At 45.9% G+C, this 18,333-nt stretch overlaps 1 protein-coding gene across 1 annotated transcript in view; it reads right to left on the bottom strand.

Annotated features, from left to right (window-relative positions):
* LOC105918810 (GDNF family receptor alpha-2) overlaps window positions 1-18,333 on the bottom strand; it is a 476,342-nt gene that overhangs the window by 67,543 nt on the left and 390,466 nt on the right. The window contains exon 8 of the mRNA XM_036140658.1: window positions 12,941-13,122. Coding sequence (XP_035996551.1) covers window positions 12,941-13,122 — 182 coding nt within the window. The remainder of the gene's footprint in view (window positions 1-12,940; window positions 13,123-18,333) is intronic.

Here is an 18,333-nt window from a genome sequence, read left to right as displayed (position 1 = left end):
CCTACCTTTTCTTTTTGTGTACTTGGATGACATCCTCGTAGCGAGCACGTCCAAGTCTCAGCACCTGGCGCACCTCCGAACACTTTTTGAGCGACTTAGCCAGCATGGGCTAATTGTCAACCCCGCTAAGTGCCAGTTTGGTCTCTCCACCGTTGACTTTCTGGGACACAGAGTCACTAAGGACGGTGCTGTCCCTCTTCCATCAAAGGTGGAGGCAATAACAAGGTTCCCACGCCCGCTCACTGTCAAATCCCTGCAAGAGTTCCTCGGCATGGTGAATTTTTACCACCGTTTCATCCCTCGAGCTGCTCAGCTTATGCGGCCCTTGCACGAGGCCTTGAAAGGTAAGCCCAAGCACCTTGTGGACTGGTCAGACAGCAGGGAAAAGGCTTTTGCTGCCACTAAGGCAGCCCTGGTGAATGCCACCATGCTGGCGCATCCTTCTTCAACAGCCTCCATCGCCATCACCTCGGACGCCTCGGACTACGCTGTCGGTGCTGTCTACGAGCAGTGGGTAGGCGGGGCCTGGCAGCCACTGGCTTTCTTTAGCCGTCAGCTGCGTCCCAGCGAGCGGAAGTACAGTACTTTTGACCGGGAGCTGCTGGGTCTCTACCTCGCCATCAGACATTTTCGTTCCCTGCTGGAAGGTCGACACTTCACTGCTTTTGTGGACCACAAACCATGGCCAAGGTGGCTGAGCCGTGGTCTGCCCGCCAGCAACGCCATCTGTCCTACATTTCAGAGTTTACTACGGACTTGCAACATGTTGCTGGGAAGAACAACTACGTGGCGGACTGCCTGTCACGGGCTGTGGCGGGGGCGGTCCATCTTGGTTTGGACTACCACCAAATGTCAGCAGATCAGACCACCGACTCGGACGTCCAGCTCCTGAGGACCTCAACTACAGGGCTGCAGATCGAGGACGTGGTTTTTGGAGATGCCGGCACCACGCTCCTGTGTGACGTCTCCACAGGCAGTGCTCGGCCAATAATTCCCACAAGATGGAGACGACAAGTTTTTGATGCCATCCATGGCCTCTCCCACCCAGGTTCGAAAGCGTTGCAGAGACTAGTTGCGGCAAAGTTTGTCTGGCACGGCCTCAAGAAGGACGTTAGGGACTGGACTAACACCTGTGTTGAGTGCCAACGGGCCAAAGTGCACCGTCACACTAAAGCCCCACTTGAGTTATTCCCAGTTCCAGAGAGACGTTTTGACCATGTGAATGTGGATCTGGTCGGCCCTCTGCCATCTTCGCACAGGTTCACATACCTGTTGACTATGGTTGACAGGACCACCCGCTGGCCTGAGGCTGTGCCACTGACCTCAGCGGCAACTGCTGAGATGACACGGGCCTTTCTCGGAACCTGGGTTGCTCGTTTCGGCACCCCTTCGGATATATCCTCTGACCGTGGCGCGCAGTTCACGTCTGAGCTGTGGAACGCTGTCGCACAGAGCCTCGGGGTGGAACTCCACCGCACGACTGCGTATCACCCGCAGGCTAACGGACTCTGTGAACGTTTTCATAGGTCAATGAAGGCTTCCCTGCGTGCCAGCCTCAAGGACGGCAACTGGGTGGACAAACTCCCGTGGGTGATGCTGGGCATCAGGACCGCACCAAAGGAGAACTTACAGTCCTCATCCGCCGAACTGGTTTATGGACAGCCACTGCGGGTCCCAGGGGATTTTGTCCCTAGCACCACGGTTCCTTGGTCCGCTACTCTCCAGCGGTCAACGCTATTGGACAATGCGAGGCTTTTCACACCTGTCCCTACTTCCCGTCACGGTCTCCCTCAGTCGCACATTCCCACTGGGCTTCAGACGGCTGACTATGTTTTCATTCCCCACGATGCCCACAGAGGATCGCTACGCCCGCCCTACGAGGGCCCATTCCGTGTTTTGGAGGCAGGGGACAAACATTTTGTGGTGGACATGGGCGGCAAACCGGAGCGAATCTCCATTGACCGTCTCAAACCGGCTCACTTGGATGTGGCCGGGCCCGTTGACCTGGCCCAATCCCCACGACGCGGACGGCCTCCAACTCTGCCCCAACCCCCTACTCCCCTCCCTCCCAGGCCTCCCACGCGCCATGCCCCACACCTGTGTCATGACGGGACTCCTGCCGCAGTAGGGTCTCATCGACCTCCGGTACAGCACAGCCGTTGTGGACGGTTAATACGCCCACCTCCCCGTTGACTGTTGATTTTACTTCTGATAGGGTGAATTCTGGGGGGACGTGTGTAGTGAATGTGATCGACATAATTCACCTTTGTTATTAAGTATGGTTCTACATACCTTTCATACTAGACACAGCACTTTGTTCTGCCTGTAGTTACTTCATGTAAGTATAGCTGTTCAGGGATCGCGGTCCCTTTAAATGTTAAGAAGGGTGATGACGTGTAGCCCCAGGCTTTTGTTGTGGCTGGACAGCGCCATTTTGGAGTTCAGTGTTTTTCCTATTGAAATAAATGACACACGCATTTCGTGTGCTCAAAGTGAGAAATTGTCTCTTACGTTTTACTGCAATTTCCACAACTACAAGTATAACCAGTTTGACAAACACATGACGTCTTTCGCTAGGTCTTCCAGAACATGCTGTCATTTTAGAGGTGAAAAATAAGTGGAACAGCCTGTTACTAATGGTGGAGCTTTAACTGGAGCAGTTTGTTGACATCCAGGTGGCCTCCATGGAAACTCGGTTAAAAACATCAATGGAGAAGGACAGGTATTGTAGATAAGGATGGACATTGATATTACCTTATTCTTTTATTAATGTGAACTAATGTGCTGGGGTCTAGCTAATACAACAATGTGTATTTTTTCCAGACTGGAGAGAGATATGGATGATTATTACAGAAAACCAGGTTGTCAGAGTTATGAAGATACTCTGAAAACTTCTCTGCTGAAAGGACTCCAACTGTGGGCAAATTCTGTCCATTTTGAGGAAACTCCAGCACCAATTCATAGCTACTGATGAGGACTCCTCTTTTACACAGATCATCAAGGAAAAGATCTTGGGTGTTGGGGTTATGATGACAATTCGTCTGATGAATACTGTACAGCTACAATCTTTATTGCCACAAAAAAAGCAGGAGCAGGGAGAGTGGAAACCAGCAGCAGTGGATAATGATGCTGGTTCTTCACAGGTAAGAAGAGGTTACAATTTGCTGAGTAAAATATATCTGTCTGAAAGGAGAAATCAAGCAGTTATCAGGAGGGGGTTTTCACTGAATTTCACAGTAGCTCTCATTCACACTCTAAAATATTTTATTCTGTATTGTAAAAGGTAGCCCAATGAGAAGGCCATGAGTCAGGGCAGAGACCAGGCCGCGCTCCGAACAGCCTTCATGTGCTTAACAGTAAAAAATGTCCCACCAGGAAAATCCTAGGTAGAACCATATCCCAATCTACCCCTGTCTGCCAACCAAATAAACAAAGGGACTTTCTTTTTTGTGGGCTGGTTGAAACTGTAGCTTCTCTGTGCTGTTTTGATATGTTGATATGCTCTTCAGCTGTGGGTTTACATGTGAAAATCATAGGATAGCAGTCGGTTTTAAAACCAGTTTATAGCAAACTTTCCTACAACAGCGGCACAGGAGTTAGGGAGTTTGTCCTGCAATTGGCAGGTTGCTGGTTCGATCCCCTGCTTTGACCGTCTCAGTTGTTGTGTCCTTGGAAAAGACACTTGAATTGCCTGCTGCTGGTGTTCAGAAGGCCCGGTGGTGCCTATACTGTGTGAATGACTGTAGTGTAAATTCTTTTGGCGTCATCAAACTTATTAGAGTGCTATAAAAGTATACCATTTACCATTTTCAAGCCAAAGATTCTTTTAAATGAAATGCTACAGAGTACAGAAGAAGGAGTGGGAAGCCATTTGCCCATTGTTCTCTGTACTTGCTTCATCCATTGATTTTGATGATAGATGTGTGCACTAAACCATTTGAGTAATTTTGTTTGCAGCAAGTGAAAAACAATGCAAAGCTCCAGGAAGATCACAAATTTACAATTTTCAGAAGTTAAAGATTAACTTTGAATTTCCAAATGTATCTAAATAGAGAATTATTGCAAAACAGTAACTGAATTTTAATAAAACCAACCCATCATGTTATATAATAAAGTATAATACAGATTTTTGTGTGACCTTGTACTTCCAAACCAGCTGGTTGTCTTGGTTTTTGAAAAATATTTTACTTACACACACTTCTAAGGAGTCATGCTTGTGTTTATCAATGCTTTGGAAAAAGCAGTCTAACAACTGTCTCACACTCCTAAAATATGGCTTTGATGAAAGCTTTTGTCTAATCCCCCCTGCCAAAGAATATGAATGTGGAAGTCTGAAGTAGATCTCAAGTCTGTTATTGTTACAATTTTTTATGCAGCCTGAAATTATTTTATTTGTGCACTGTAATATAATCCACTTATAATGTGCACAGATATTAGGCAAATTGTATTTTTAAGGAGTTATTTTCTTATTGAACATGTAACAAGCTCCTAAAGGTAAATAAAACACAGACATTAATATATTAAAGGAATAAGTAAGATCTTATCTGTTTAAATGAAAATAATTAACAACTACCATTTTTGGGGCTATAAGGCGCACTTAAAATCCTTAAATTTTCTCAAAAATAGATGGTGCGCCTAATAATCCGGTGCACCTTATATATGATTAAAGTTGTGCTTATTGACCAATTTTATGTGGTACAATGTGCTCAAAAATCAATTAAAATGTGTAAGTACGACTTTGGTAAGCAATGAAGCCGCTCCGCTCAATGGATTTTCGGAGCATTACAGGACTCTGTCTCTCTACGTGATCGGACCCCTGAGCAGTCTACAAGACTTGTGCATTGATGTAAAGGCCCGCACATATTCGGGTGTAGTTCACACTGCAGAGGTCCGTGCATACTCAAGGTAGACTTTGGCCGGAGTCCACGCATATAGATATGTGTCAGACTATAAAATTCTCGGAGCCATGAAGTCTTCACTTTGAACTGTTTTATATTGGATACCAAGCTTGATACACTGAGCTGCTACAAGCAGGCTGTCGCAAGGATGCCCAGCATTAAAAGTCCCTCTCTGTTCTCACTGACAGGTGTGCGGAGCCAGCTAATCACACATTTTACCATCTGTTTCGCCGCTTCGCCCCACTGGCAGAGAGTCCAGGAATTGTAGGAATTTGCCACAACAAATGTATGCAATAGTATGCTCGACTATGAAGGGTAAAACGTAAGCAGAGAGTAAGTGCGGAGTCCGCCAAGCTCACAGTATGCGTACAGTATGCCCAAATATGTGGGAGCCTTTGGGCAGCCCGAGCCCTGAGTACACCCTAGCAATAATAAACCTAATGAGTTAATTCAATATAAAAGTTACATTTATTTTGGCCTTGTTAGAAACAGAAGGCAGTGTAGTCCAAAAACTCTGCCCTCCTGACAGAGATGGATATCTCTCTCTCTCTCTCTCTCTCTCTCTCTCTCTCTCTCTCTCTCTCTCTCTCTCTCTCTCTCTCTCTCTCTCTCTCTCTCAGTAGAGACCTGTGTACATGAAGGGGCAAAGTGATATTACACACTTGGGAAGAATATTCATTCTGCCTTATAATCCAGTGCAATTTATATGTGGACAAAGTCACACAAAGACAGGTTTTTTTTTTTTTTTGATTGTGTCCTGTCTGGCAATGTGGCAATAAAAATTGTTATCTTAATGGCAAAAAGAGCCCAACAGATTTTACTTTCACAAGCGGAGCCTTACTGCTTTCACCATATTGCTCCGCTTGATTTATATGTGCAAGAAGATTTATTATAATCTATACAGGGAATATTTCATGTTAAATGGACACTAAAACAAGAAGGTAGAAGAGAGAAAAAAGGAGAAATGGTGAAAGAGAAAGAGGACTGAAAAGGGAGAGATTGATACAACACAACCAGTCTGCTTCTGCACCTGCAAAGAGTGATATAGAAAAAACAGCAAAACCAATCGATAAAGTATTACAGGTTCAAAGAAGCAACGCCTTCATACCATCACTGGAGAATATACAGCACTATCCAATGCGAAATGTACAAAGTGACAGCTAAAGACAATAGGGGTTTTCTGTATAGAAGGGAATCTGCAAGCATCCAGATCCAAGCACTTGCAGGTGTTTGTGAGAGTGCGCCTGTGCATGTAAGGTTTTTCCATGACAAAAATGCTCAATAGTGGTTGTGAGGAGCCAAAGACCTGACCCCTGAGCACCAAAGCAGACACCAGGGGAACCAAAACCCAGATGCCAAGAGGAACCCTCAGAGCAAAGGTGCCCAAGAGGGGTCAACACAAGGAATCTGCCCCCCCCCCCCCCCCATACACACACACACACACACACACACATTAATTCACTGTGCGCCTTATACAAATATGGTAAGTGTCATGTTAGGAAGGGCCACATATTCTCAATAGGTTAGGTAATTTGGGGCCTTCTTGGCTAGCCAGAGTGGAGTACTTTGACATTCAATTGAGTGTCCTAAATAAGGATATTCTTCTTGAGATATGCAGCTTTGTTCCACTGATTGAGAACAGTTTATATCAAATTATGTCATTAGGTAAGGGGGTTAGTTTTGAGTCCATATTCAACCATCCATCTTAGACAGACTTTATTGTCATTGAACAGCACATTCACAATGTACCCAATGTACATTTCACTGCAATGCTCTAAGAAGAGCTTTTGTTCTACTTTCCTGCACTGTAATTTCCCTTTGGGATTATTAAAGTATTTCTGAAAGAGAAACATAAAGATAAGAATTTGTCATTTTTTAGGAATGTAGCAGCAGACCAAAAAAAACATCCCATAGAAATGTTATGTGTAAGACCATGTGGGTACCGCAAGTATATCTAGCAGCAGGATGTTTTGCAACAATGAATGGACCATATGATGGTGCAGATAGTAAAATTACTAGTTACAGTGCAAAAGAGTTTATAGTGTCCAAGTAAAGTTACTAGTTTTGTATATATGGGAGTGGGGATTATTGGGACGTGTGGAGTCTTTTGACGTGTGGAGTGAAGCTGCTGTGGAATCTGGTTGTTCTGCATTTGAAGCTGCCAGACATCTTGCGAGAGGGCAGCAGGTAGGTCCATTATGGGATGGGAGGGGTCTTTCATGGTTGTCTGAGGCCTGGTCAAGCAGCAGTGGCATGGATGGAGGGAAGTGCTGTCAGTACGCTCTCTACTGTTCCTCAGTAGAAAGTGGTGAGAATGGGAGGGGAAATGTTTGCTCTTTTCATCCAACGCAGAAAGTGTAGACGCTGCTGTGCTCTCTTCACAAGAGCAGAGGGGCGGAGGGACCAGGTCAAAGTGCCTGTGATCGCACCCCAAGGAATTCAATGCTGGGCAGTTAAGAGTCACTTCCATTTCAACAGTCCAAAAAACCTTTAAAATGTTTTTAAAATTTAGTGTCTTAAATTTCTTAATTCTTTTTCTTTTACAGCAATTCTTATGTCAAATTGTTGCAGTGTTTATGTTTTTATTTTTTTATTTTTGCCAAGCTTTAGCTATTGGACTCCAAATTAGTTTGACACTCAAAGGAATTCCTGACTTGACTCAAGGACTGCAAATCACCACAACCTCGCTCCAGATGTTTTTTTGAACGCATTAAAACCTTTGATTATTAATCAGGCTTTATTATCTGTTACAAGCTCACTGCAAACTTAATGTGATCCAGAAGTCATGTCTAAGACTCTACAAGACCATCTATGTTCTGGCTGATTTTTGATGTAGTAGTGTGGTCTTAATGCTGCATAACAGTGCCCTTCTACTTTTCAAAAGTCACTGTCAACCATCAAAAACTTCCAGGAAAATTTCTTAGACTTTATTAAGATAAATGTATAAGCTTTGATAGTGAAATTGCAATTCCAAGATTATATTTTAAGAAAAGCTTTGCAAAGTGGCACGGCTGTTGGCCCTGTTTCCTCAAAGTAGTAGCCTGGTTTCATCCTGCTGTAGGGTCTATCTGCCTGGAGTTTGCATGTTCTACCTGCTTGCATTCTCTCCAGGTACTCTGGCTTCCTTCAACAGTACAAAAAGATGACTGTTGGTTTAATTGTTCTATTTAAATTACCCTTAGGAATGAGTGTATGTATGCATGTTATTTTCCCCAGTGTTGCCCTGTTATAGACGGGCAAACTGTCCAGAAGGTACCTGCCCCCTGCAACCCTACAAAGATAAGGAGATGCAAACACATGTATGGATGTTTACCCATAATGAGATAAACCAGTTGAATTAACTATTTTTTCTAAAACAAAACAATCTAATTTTCTCATTGATATATTTTATTTATTTATGATAAAGTAAGATTAGTTTCTAATGGCACTAAATGGGTGTGAAAAGATCTAACAGAGAAAAGCTAACTGTGGGCTGAATATCCCACTTTAGATAATTGTTAAACTGAAATTTTTTCCACTTGGGTGTTGAAAAAAAACATTAGACAACACAGTCTCTGGAATCTTAAGAAAAATGCAATGGTAGGGTGCAAGAACCTCAACATTAACTAGATCAACCTAAAAATAAGGTGGAAAACATAGATAATGAATAGCTCGGCGGAAGTTTCAAAAATTGTCCAAAACAATTTTAGTTCCTTTTTTTCTTTGACACTATATTTCCCCTCAGTTTAACATAAACAGTTATGACAAAGTGAGAAAAACACACAACTTGGAGAAATGTATCCACTGTTTCAAGTATAAAAAAGCAATACAGGGCAAAGACAAACGGGGCCGTAAAATTATTTTTATGATCTTCAGATATCTGGCACATATAGACACAGTTTTAGTCCCTGTTTGCATTTCGACAAGGAATGCAAACAAAGCAAAAAACACTTAAAAAATAAAATTGTGACGGTTGAAAAGGGCCTAAAACAACCAAAAAAAAAATATTCACAATAATCCTAAGGATCACTGCCTGGTGTTTCTGGTTAACACATAAATCAAGTTTTATCAAGCAAAGTTGTGATCAGGTTTGAAAATGAAGTAGTTTGCATTTTACTGCATGCATTAACCTGTGGTGCAGCCTGAAGAAAGTGGTTGTTCACAGAGTTCTATATCCAAGCATATTAGCAGAAAAATTAATGGAAGGAAGATGGCTGTTAGGAAAGGGCACACCAGCAACAGGAAGAACTGCAGCCTTGAGAGGATTGTCAAGTAAAATCCATTCAAGGAATTCACTCCTTGAGAATTTCTTGAGCTTCACAAGGAGTGGACTGAGGCTGGAGTCAGTGCCTCAAGAGCTTCTAGGCACAGCATATACCCACGTAAGAAGCCGGGCAACAGCATTTTGAACAATTTGAAAACATTATAGAGTTGCTTGACTGACACCAGCATGAAGTGCGTTACAGTACACAAGTTAAGATAAAGGCACATATTATTCTCTCTAAGTCACGCCTCAACAAAACTGGTATAAGTTTTGCTACTTGCCTAGACTGAAAGACTTTTTTGAAAAACACAGCTGATCCGTTTATCAAATTTAAAATCCGAGTCCATAGTTACTCCCACATTTCTTACATTCTGTTTGATGTACGACTCGAGGAAACCAAATTTAATAGGCGAGTTGTGTGCGATACTGTTAGGCCTCAGTAAAATAACCTCTGCTTTGCTTTTATTGAAGCTCAAAAATTCAATGCTGTCAAAACTTTGACGTCTTCAAGGCACTAAAAGTGCCCAAAGTGCCCATCAAGGGGTTGGATGGATGGTGTTACATGAATGGTAGTTTTGAGATTGGTCTAAAATTTCAGCAGACTGATTGGTCAAGGTTGGCCAGGTTTTTTCATCAAAGGATTGACAGCTGCATGTTTAAAAACATGGGGAATCACACTGGAAGCAATACTGCTATTTATAATATAAAGAACTGAGGCTCCAATTGAAGAAAAATGTCAAGAACAGAGATAGAGGACCCATAATTCAGCCAGAAGCAGTAGGTGACATTTAAAGGCAGTTTATTAAAAAGACAGGCAATGGGTCGGAACCGGGATGGCAGGCAGAATGGCAAAAAGGATAATCAGAGACAGTATTCATAAAACAGTCCAAAGTCAAACCAGGTGATCAGAATTGCAGGAATCGTCCAGAGCAGAATCTGGGGCAGAGTCAGGGAAAAGATACAGGTCCGGTAACAGGCAGGCAAAAACAGGGCCGACAAGGCAGGCTCAGAGAATCCAGGGACAGAAAACAGGTCATGTAACAGGCTGGTAGTACAGGGATCTGGCTGGCTCAAATACTCCAGAGGCAAAATCAGGTCAGATCACAGATAGGCAGGCAAACGGAAAACGCTGGACTAGACTCACTGAATGGCTTGAAATAATCTGGCAGAGAAAAGTGGGTTGACAGGGACCGGAGTGAAAACTAATTACTGGTAACAGGTGGAACTGATCTAAGGAAGGGTGGTGACTAGACGTGGACGTAACTGATTGGTTAGTGGCTGGTGACGGAGAGGTGTGACAGGCTAAATGAAGAAAAGTCCAAAACTAAAATCTAAACAAAACCTGAACTATGACAGAAAACCCTCTTTAAAAAGACATGAAGGGATAACATTAGCAGGAGAACATGAAAGTTTCATTTGACTAACCACACCTTGAAAAGGTGCAAATGAATCAGGCTTAAGCTGACTTAAGACAGGTGAGTAGACAGTGATATCGCCAACCTGGTGGACAACAAAAAGCAAAGAAACAAAGAAAACTGTTACAAATACCATTAGAGGCTGTCAGGATGGTAGACTGGGTGCTATTTAGAATGGAACTTATAGTCTTATAAAGTGCATGGGGATAATGAAAATCTAATTTTTACAGTGTTCTGATAACGTTTCCAACATCCTTTCACTTTTAGCATTTCAACATAAACCCATAATTTGTGTTTCTTCCACTTTTGCTCTACTTTTCTGCGCTGTCTGCTCAAGTGGAATAATTTAAGCAGAACTGAGGAATGCATTCTAGGCTTGATGCGGGAACGACCAGCAGAACCCAGTCATTGTCTTTATGCTTTACTGACCTTTTTGTGTTGCTCTCAAACATCCGTATCGTCTTATCTTTGAAGATGGCTGCATGTTTCCTTCTGGCTGTTCTCCAAGTGTTGGCAAACTTTAAAGCTTCTAACAGCAGCTCATTATCTGGGTCAGGTGAGTGGCTACAGGAAGAGGCAGGAGTGTGTGTGTGCTGTTGCTGGAAGAGGTGTGACAATGTGGGTAGACGTGAATGTGTGGGGTAAACCCTGTTGAAAGGGAGCCTAGATATCAGCCAAAGAGCCGTTACCCAGACAGTGTAATGGACTAATTACAGCGTGATTTTTACAACTAACGTTATACTGAAATGCGCTGACAAGAACCCTGTTTGCGTATATATTTTTCTGCAACTTTTTTTCCTATTCTCTTAAACTGTTTATAATTGACAGCGTTGTACAGCCTGCAAATAACTTTTTCTGTAATATTTCTTTTACTTACATTTAAAAAAGAGCAAACATAGATAACACTGAATCTGTTAATACAGGATTGCCGACATAAGCATCACAAGTTGTTGTAGCACTATTAATAAAAAAAGAGAAGTACTGTTTTTGCGTCTCCCTTTTCCTCCTATGTGTCTTTTTTCTGGCAGCTTTATTAGTTGAGAAAGACTCAAAAACATCGTAATTCCATATGTGTTAGGAGTTTCTGAAAAACTCAGGAGAATTTTTCCCAAACAAAACATACCAGTTAATTTCAAAACTAATAACACTCAGAAAAAAAAACGGTTCATCCCAAAGACAGAAGACCCAAACCACAGCTGAGCGTATGTGGTCCAATGCAGCGTGGACTGCTCAGACTCCTACATTGGAGAAACTAAACAACAGCTACATAAATGCATGGCACAGCACATGAGGGCCAGCAGCTCAGTGCAAGATTCAGCAGTCCACTTGTACCTCAAGAACAAAGGGCACTCTTTTGACGACAATGATGTCCAGATTTTGGACAAAGATAACAGATGTTTAAGAGGGATGAAAGAAGCCATCTTGGTCAAAAGAGAAAAGCCATCACTAAATAGAGGGAGATGATTGCGATTCCAACTCACTAGTATTTACAGCTCGGTCCTCCAACACTTTCTAAAAAGATTACATCAGCAGTCTGATCACCATTCAGGTGACCAAGCACTCCACTCACACCAAGCGATAGCTTCTAACGATCCAGGACAGAGGCGGGTGGGTCATTGATGTGCATCTGACTTAGAAAGCGCCTAGGAGGATGGGTTTCCATGTCCTTAAAAACAGCAGTGCAACAACATGGAGGTTGCTCAAGTGTGAGCCACCAGACAAAGACTCCTGGATAGGTGTCGAAACATTTTCAAAAACTCAGCAAAAGTCCTGTTGCCTTCGATTTAAGCCTGTTTGCTGTTGCGATGACCCAAATAACTGAGAATTTGCACAAGCAACACATAATATTCCCTTGGATACTTTTATTATGTGGTATGGACAGGTCGCCAGTCTATCGCAGGGCTAAATGACTTTCTCTCATATGATAAAGTGTTTTATGTCTGATAAGGCAGACATAAGTCCTGGGAAAGTTTAAATGTTTTCATTTGTTGAAAGATCAAAATTGTGAGTTTACTCACTTGATACCAAGAATGTATATTTTAGTTTTGGTCTTTTGCATTGATTAATTTTACAAATCAAATAACGGAACAGCTAAGGTTAAGGTTATAAACAAAGTTTGAATGACAAGGCTGAGATGGTGCTGAATATGGAACTGACAACGAGAAGAAAAAAGAAATCCAATTCCTGGATGTAACGAAAGAGGACAAGCAGAGGGTTTGTGTTACAGAAGATGATGCTTGAAATAGGAGAGATATAAAAGACAAATGCAGATGATGAGCTTTACTGACTCCTTTAGAGACTATTCCAGAGAAGAAGAGGACCCTGCTAGTTTCAGCAGTAAGTTACCTGCAAGCCAGATGCAATAAATGACCTTCTCAACTTACCTGCAGGTCTGCACAAGTGGAGAACATACAGGCAGTGTCGATGGGCTTGATGGCCTCTCCGTGCAGAGAGGGAGCCGGTTTGGAGATGGGTGGCTGAGCAGGAGGCAGGAATGTGGAAGGTTCATCGGTTACAGGAGGAGCAGCTCCTTCAGATCCATAACCAAATGAAAGGATAGCATTTTCTGAGAGGGCAAACAGAGAGAATAAAGATGTGAAAAGTGCTCAGGAAGTGTTCAAGGCAGTATACAACCAGATAACACAGATATTTTTTTTATCACCTTGTGTTCATCTTAAAGGCCACATCACTGTGACAACAAAATCACTGTTTACTCTCTAATATACATTCACATACAAACACCAGCAGGAAAGCTTTCATTAGAAATCCTTTTTGATGGTTAGATTTTTTTCTGGGTTCTCTTTGTTATTATAGTTGTGAGTATCCCCAACTATCACATGGAAGACCAGGGTTTGGTTCTCAAAGAGGGAGAACACCCGATGTGGGAGTGGTGGCCTAGTGGTTAGAGAGCTGTGCTCATATTTACAAAGAATCCTGAGACTAAAGCCCCATTTACACTACCCTTGTTAAACCGATCCATGCCGAGCTCGGTCCGAGCTTGGATCAGTTAACCAAGCCAAGCTTGGTTCTGACGACCGTTTACACATCACGCTATCTCGGTACCTTGGTTTCCTCGCCTCCTAGTGATGATCTGCGGTACTACTGCTCTCTAGGCTTGAAGGAGGGAATCAAGCAAATAAAAATGGCGGCGCCCATAACATTCAGGAAGTTATGTTTAGTTATTTGTCGTTGTTTGCGGAGAGTCATGCGAAGACGGCAACTTTTGGTGAATTTACTTGACAGAGTCAGCTTTTGGGAAGTGGATAAGACTAACGAACATCTAATAAGGATTTACTAGTGATGGGTCGATGAGTTGCCAAACTGTATTGATACTGTGCCGATACTGCGTCACTGAATACTGACACCTGCTGGACCTTAAAAATCACTACAGGCAACCTAGTTGACAGTGTTAACTGACACTGATTTGATGACCAAGTATATACAATAATACCGTCCGTCCGTCCGTCCGTTGTCTTCTGCTTATCCGGGGTCGGGTCGCGGGGGCAGCAGCTTCAGTAGGGAGGCCCAGACGTCCCTCTCCCCAGCCACTTGGGCCAGCTCCTCAGGAGGAATCCCAAGGCGTTCCCAGGCCAGCCGGGAGACATAGTCCCTCCAGCGTGTCCTGGGTCTTCCCCTGGGCCTCCTCCCGGTGGGACGTGCCCGGAACACCTCTCCAGGGAGGCGTCCAGGAGGCATCCTGACCAGATGCCCGAGCCACCTCAACTGGCTCCTCTCGACGTGGAGGAGCAGCGGCTCTACTCTGAGTCCTCCCCGGATGACTGAGCTCCTCACCCTATCTCTAAGGGAGAGCCCACACACACTACGGAGAAAACTCATTTCAGCCGCTTGTATCCGGGATCTCGTTCTTTCAGTCACGACCCAAAGCTCGTGACCATAGATGAGGGTAGGAACGTAGATCGACCGGTAAATCGAGAGCTTCGCCTTTTGGCTCAGCTCTCTCTTCACCACAACGGATCGGTACAGCGCCCGCTTCACAGCAGACGCTGCACCTATCCGCCTGTCGATCTCCCGCTCCATCTTCCCCTCATTCGTGAACAAGACCCCAAGATACTTGAACTCCTCCACTAGGGGCAGGACATTCTCCCCAACCCGGAGAAGGCACTCTACCCTTTTCCGGTTCAAGACCATGGTCTCGGATTTGGAGGCACTGATTTTCATCCCGGCCGCTTCGCACTCGGCTGCGAACCGCTCCAGTGAGAGCTGTAGATCACGCCCTGATGAAGCCAATAGGACCACGTCATCCGCGAATAGCAGAGACGCAATCCTAAGGCCACCAAAGCGGATCCCCTCAACACCTTGGCTGCGCCTAGAAATTCTGTCCATAAAAGTTATGAACAGAATCGGTGACAAAGGGCAGCCTTGGCGGAGTCCAACTCTCACCGGAAACGAGTCCGACTTACTGCCGGCAATGCGGACCAGACTCTGACACCGGTCGTACAGAGACCTGACAGCCCTTATTAAAGGGTCCGGTACTCCATACTCCCGGAGTACCCCCCACAGGATCCCCCGGGGGACACGGTCGAATGCCTTCTCCAGATCCACAAAACACATGTAGACTGGTTGGCCAAACTCCCATGCCCCATCCAGAATCCTGCTGAGGGTATAGAGCTGGTCCAGTGTTCCACGGCCAGGACGAAAACCACACTGCTCTTCCTGAATCCGAGATTCGACTATCCGACGGACCCTCCTTTCCAGAACCCCTGAATAGACCTTACCAGGGAGGCTTAAGAGTGTGATTCCTCTGTAGTTGGAACACACCCTCCGGTCCCCCTTTTTAAATAGGGGGACCACCACCCCAGTCTGCCAATCCAGGGGAACTGCCCCCGATGTCCACGCAATGTTGCAGAGCCGCGTTAACCAACACAGCCCCACAACATCCAGAGCCCTAAGGTACTCAGGGCGAATCTCATCCACCCCCGGAGCCTTGCCACCGAGGAGCTTTTTAACAACCTCGGCAACCTCAGCACCAGAGATGGGAGAACCCGACCCAGAGTCCCCAGGCTCTGCTTCCTCAATGGAAGACGTGTTGGTGGGATTAAGGAGGTCTTCAAAGTATTCCGCCCACCGACGCACGACGTCCCGAGTCGAGGTCAGCAGCACACCACCCCCACTGTAAACAGTGTTGGTGCTGCACTGCTTCCCCCTCCTGAGACGCCGGATGGTGGACCAGAATCGCTTCGAAGCCGTACGGAAGTCTTTCTCCATGGCCTCTCCGAACTCTTCCCACGCCCGAGTTTTTGCCTCGGCGACCAGCCGAGCCGCCTGCCGCTTCGACTGCCGGTACACATCAGCTGCTTCCGGAGTCCCACAGGCCAAAAAAGCCCGGTAGGACTCCTTCTTCAGCTTGACGGCTTCCCTCACCGCTGGTGTCCACCAGCGGGTTCGAGGGTTGCCGCCACGACATGCACCGACAACCTTGCGGCCACAGCTCCGACTAGCCGCCTCAGCAATAGAGGCGTGGAACATGGTCCATTCAGACTCAATGTCCCCCGCCTCCCTCGGGACGTGTTTAAAGTTCTCCCGGAGGTGGGAGTTAAAGCTCCGCCTCACAGGGGACGCCGCCAGACGTTCCCAGCAAACCCTCACAGTGCGTTTGGGCCTGCCCGGTCGGACCGGCTTCCTCCCCCGCCATCGGAGCCAACTCACCACCAGGTAGTGGTCGGTGGAGAGCTCCGCCCCTCTCTTCACCCGAGTGTCCAAGACATGCGGCCGCAGGTCAGATGAAACGACAACAAAGTCGATCATTGAACTGCGACCTAGGGTGTCCTGGTGCCAAGAGCACATATGGACACCCTTATGCTTGAACATGGTGTTTGTGATGGACAATCCATGACGAGCACAGAAGTCCAACAACAAAACACCACTCGAGTTCAGATCAGGTGGGCCATTCCTCCCAACCACGCCCCTCCAGGTCCCACTGTCATTGCCCACGTGAGCGTTGAAGTCCCCCAGCAAAACGAGGGAGTCCCCAGGAGGGGCACTCTCCAGTACCCCTTCCAAGGACTCCAAAAAGGGTGGGTAATCTGAACTGCTGTTTGGCGCATAAGCGCAAACAACAGTCAGAACCCGTCCCCCCACACGAATGCGGAGGGAGGCCACCCTCTCGTTCACCGGGGAAAACCCCAACGTGCAGGCACCGAGATGGGGGGCAACAAGTATGCCAACCCCAGCTCGGCGCCTCTCACCATGGGCAACTCCAGAGTGGAAGAATGTCCAGCCCCTCTCAAGGAGACTGGTTCCGGAGCCAGAGCGGTGCGTCGAGGTGAGTCCGACTATCTCTAGTCGGAACCTCTCAACCTCGCGCACAAGCTCAGGCTCCTTCCCCACCAGAGAGGTGACATTCCACGTCCCAAGAGCCAGCTTCTGCAGCCGAGGATCGGAACGCCAAGGTCCCCGCCCTCCACTGCTACCCGTTACACATTGCACCCGACCCCTTTGGCCCCTCCGACAGGTGGTGAGCCCATCGGAAGGGGGACCCATGTCGCCTCTTCGGGCTGAGCCCGGCCGGGCTCCATGGGCAAAAGCCCGGCCACCAGACGCTCGCCAACGTGCCCCACCTCCAGGCCTGGCTCCAGAGTGGGGCCCCGGTGACCCGCGTCCGGGCGAGGGAACACGAGGTCCAATAATTGTATTCATCATAAGGGGCATTTTGGGCTGCACTTTGTCTGGTCCCTCACCTAGGACCTGTCTGCCTTGGGTGACCCTACTAGGGGCTTAAAGCCCCTGACAGCATAGCTCCTAGGATCATTGGGACACTCAAAACCCCTCCACCACGGTAAGGTGGCAGCCCAGGGGAGGGGCTGCCACCTTACCGCCACCCACCTTACAATAATACAATTTAAGTAATTGTATGTTGCATTGTATTATCTTATATCCATCCATCCATCCATTTTCCAAACCGGTTTTTCCCTCATGGGGTCGCGGGGGTTGCTGGTGCCTATCTCCAGCGTTCACTGGGCGAGAGGCGGGGTACACCCTGGACAGGTCCCCAGTCTGTGGCAGGACAACACAGAGAGACAAACAGGACAAACAACCATTCACAACTAAGGACAATTTGGAGAGGCCAATTAACCTAACAGTCATGTTTTTGGACTGTGGGAGGAAGCCGGAGTACCCGGAGAGAACCCACGCATGCACAGGGAGAACATGCAATCTCCATGCAGAAAGAGCCAGGGGTGTACTTGAACCCAGGACCTTCTTGCTGCAAGGCAACAGCGCTAACCACTGCGCCACTGTGCAGCCCATTATCTCAAATTTCCATTTGAATTTAAAATATATTAGATTTTTTTTAGATACAGTCAATAAATAATGTGAACCTCTAAGTAAAAATGTTGTGAATGAGGATGCTTGTGGACTGGCATTTTTTGAAATTATTTTTACAAATTTTTTGCTGCCATGTCCTTTCAATGCACCCCCCCACCACCACCACCACACACGCACACACACACACACACACACACACACACACACACACACACACACACACTCTCCCCCTTTTGTGTTGAACAATGAAGTGTGAGAAAACAGCTTTAATTCTCCATCACATAACATTCATATCGCTCATGCACTGACTTTTTCAACAATTCTTTCTTGCGGTTTTCAGCAGCAACGACATTGTTTTTTGTGGTTTAATATTGTCCATATGCCTTGTTTAAAGATTTGTAATTATACTCGCAGGACATGCACACTTCCAAGCTTATTTCCTGCCGTTGCCATGGTGAATCACGTTATTTGCATTCCATTGAATCCAGGTGCT

Source organism: Fundulus heteroclitus, chromosome 8 (genome assembly GCF_011125445.2).
Source record: "Fundulus heteroclitus isolate FHET01 chromosome 8, MU-UCD_Fhet_4.1, whole genome shotgun sequence".
Taxonomy (NCBI): domain Eukaryota; kingdom Metazoa; phylum Chordata; class Actinopteri; order Cyprinodontiformes; family Fundulidae; genus Fundulus; species Fundulus heteroclitus.
Note: the sequence above shows the minus strand (reverse complement) of the source record. Positions and strands in the feature narration are given on the sequence as shown.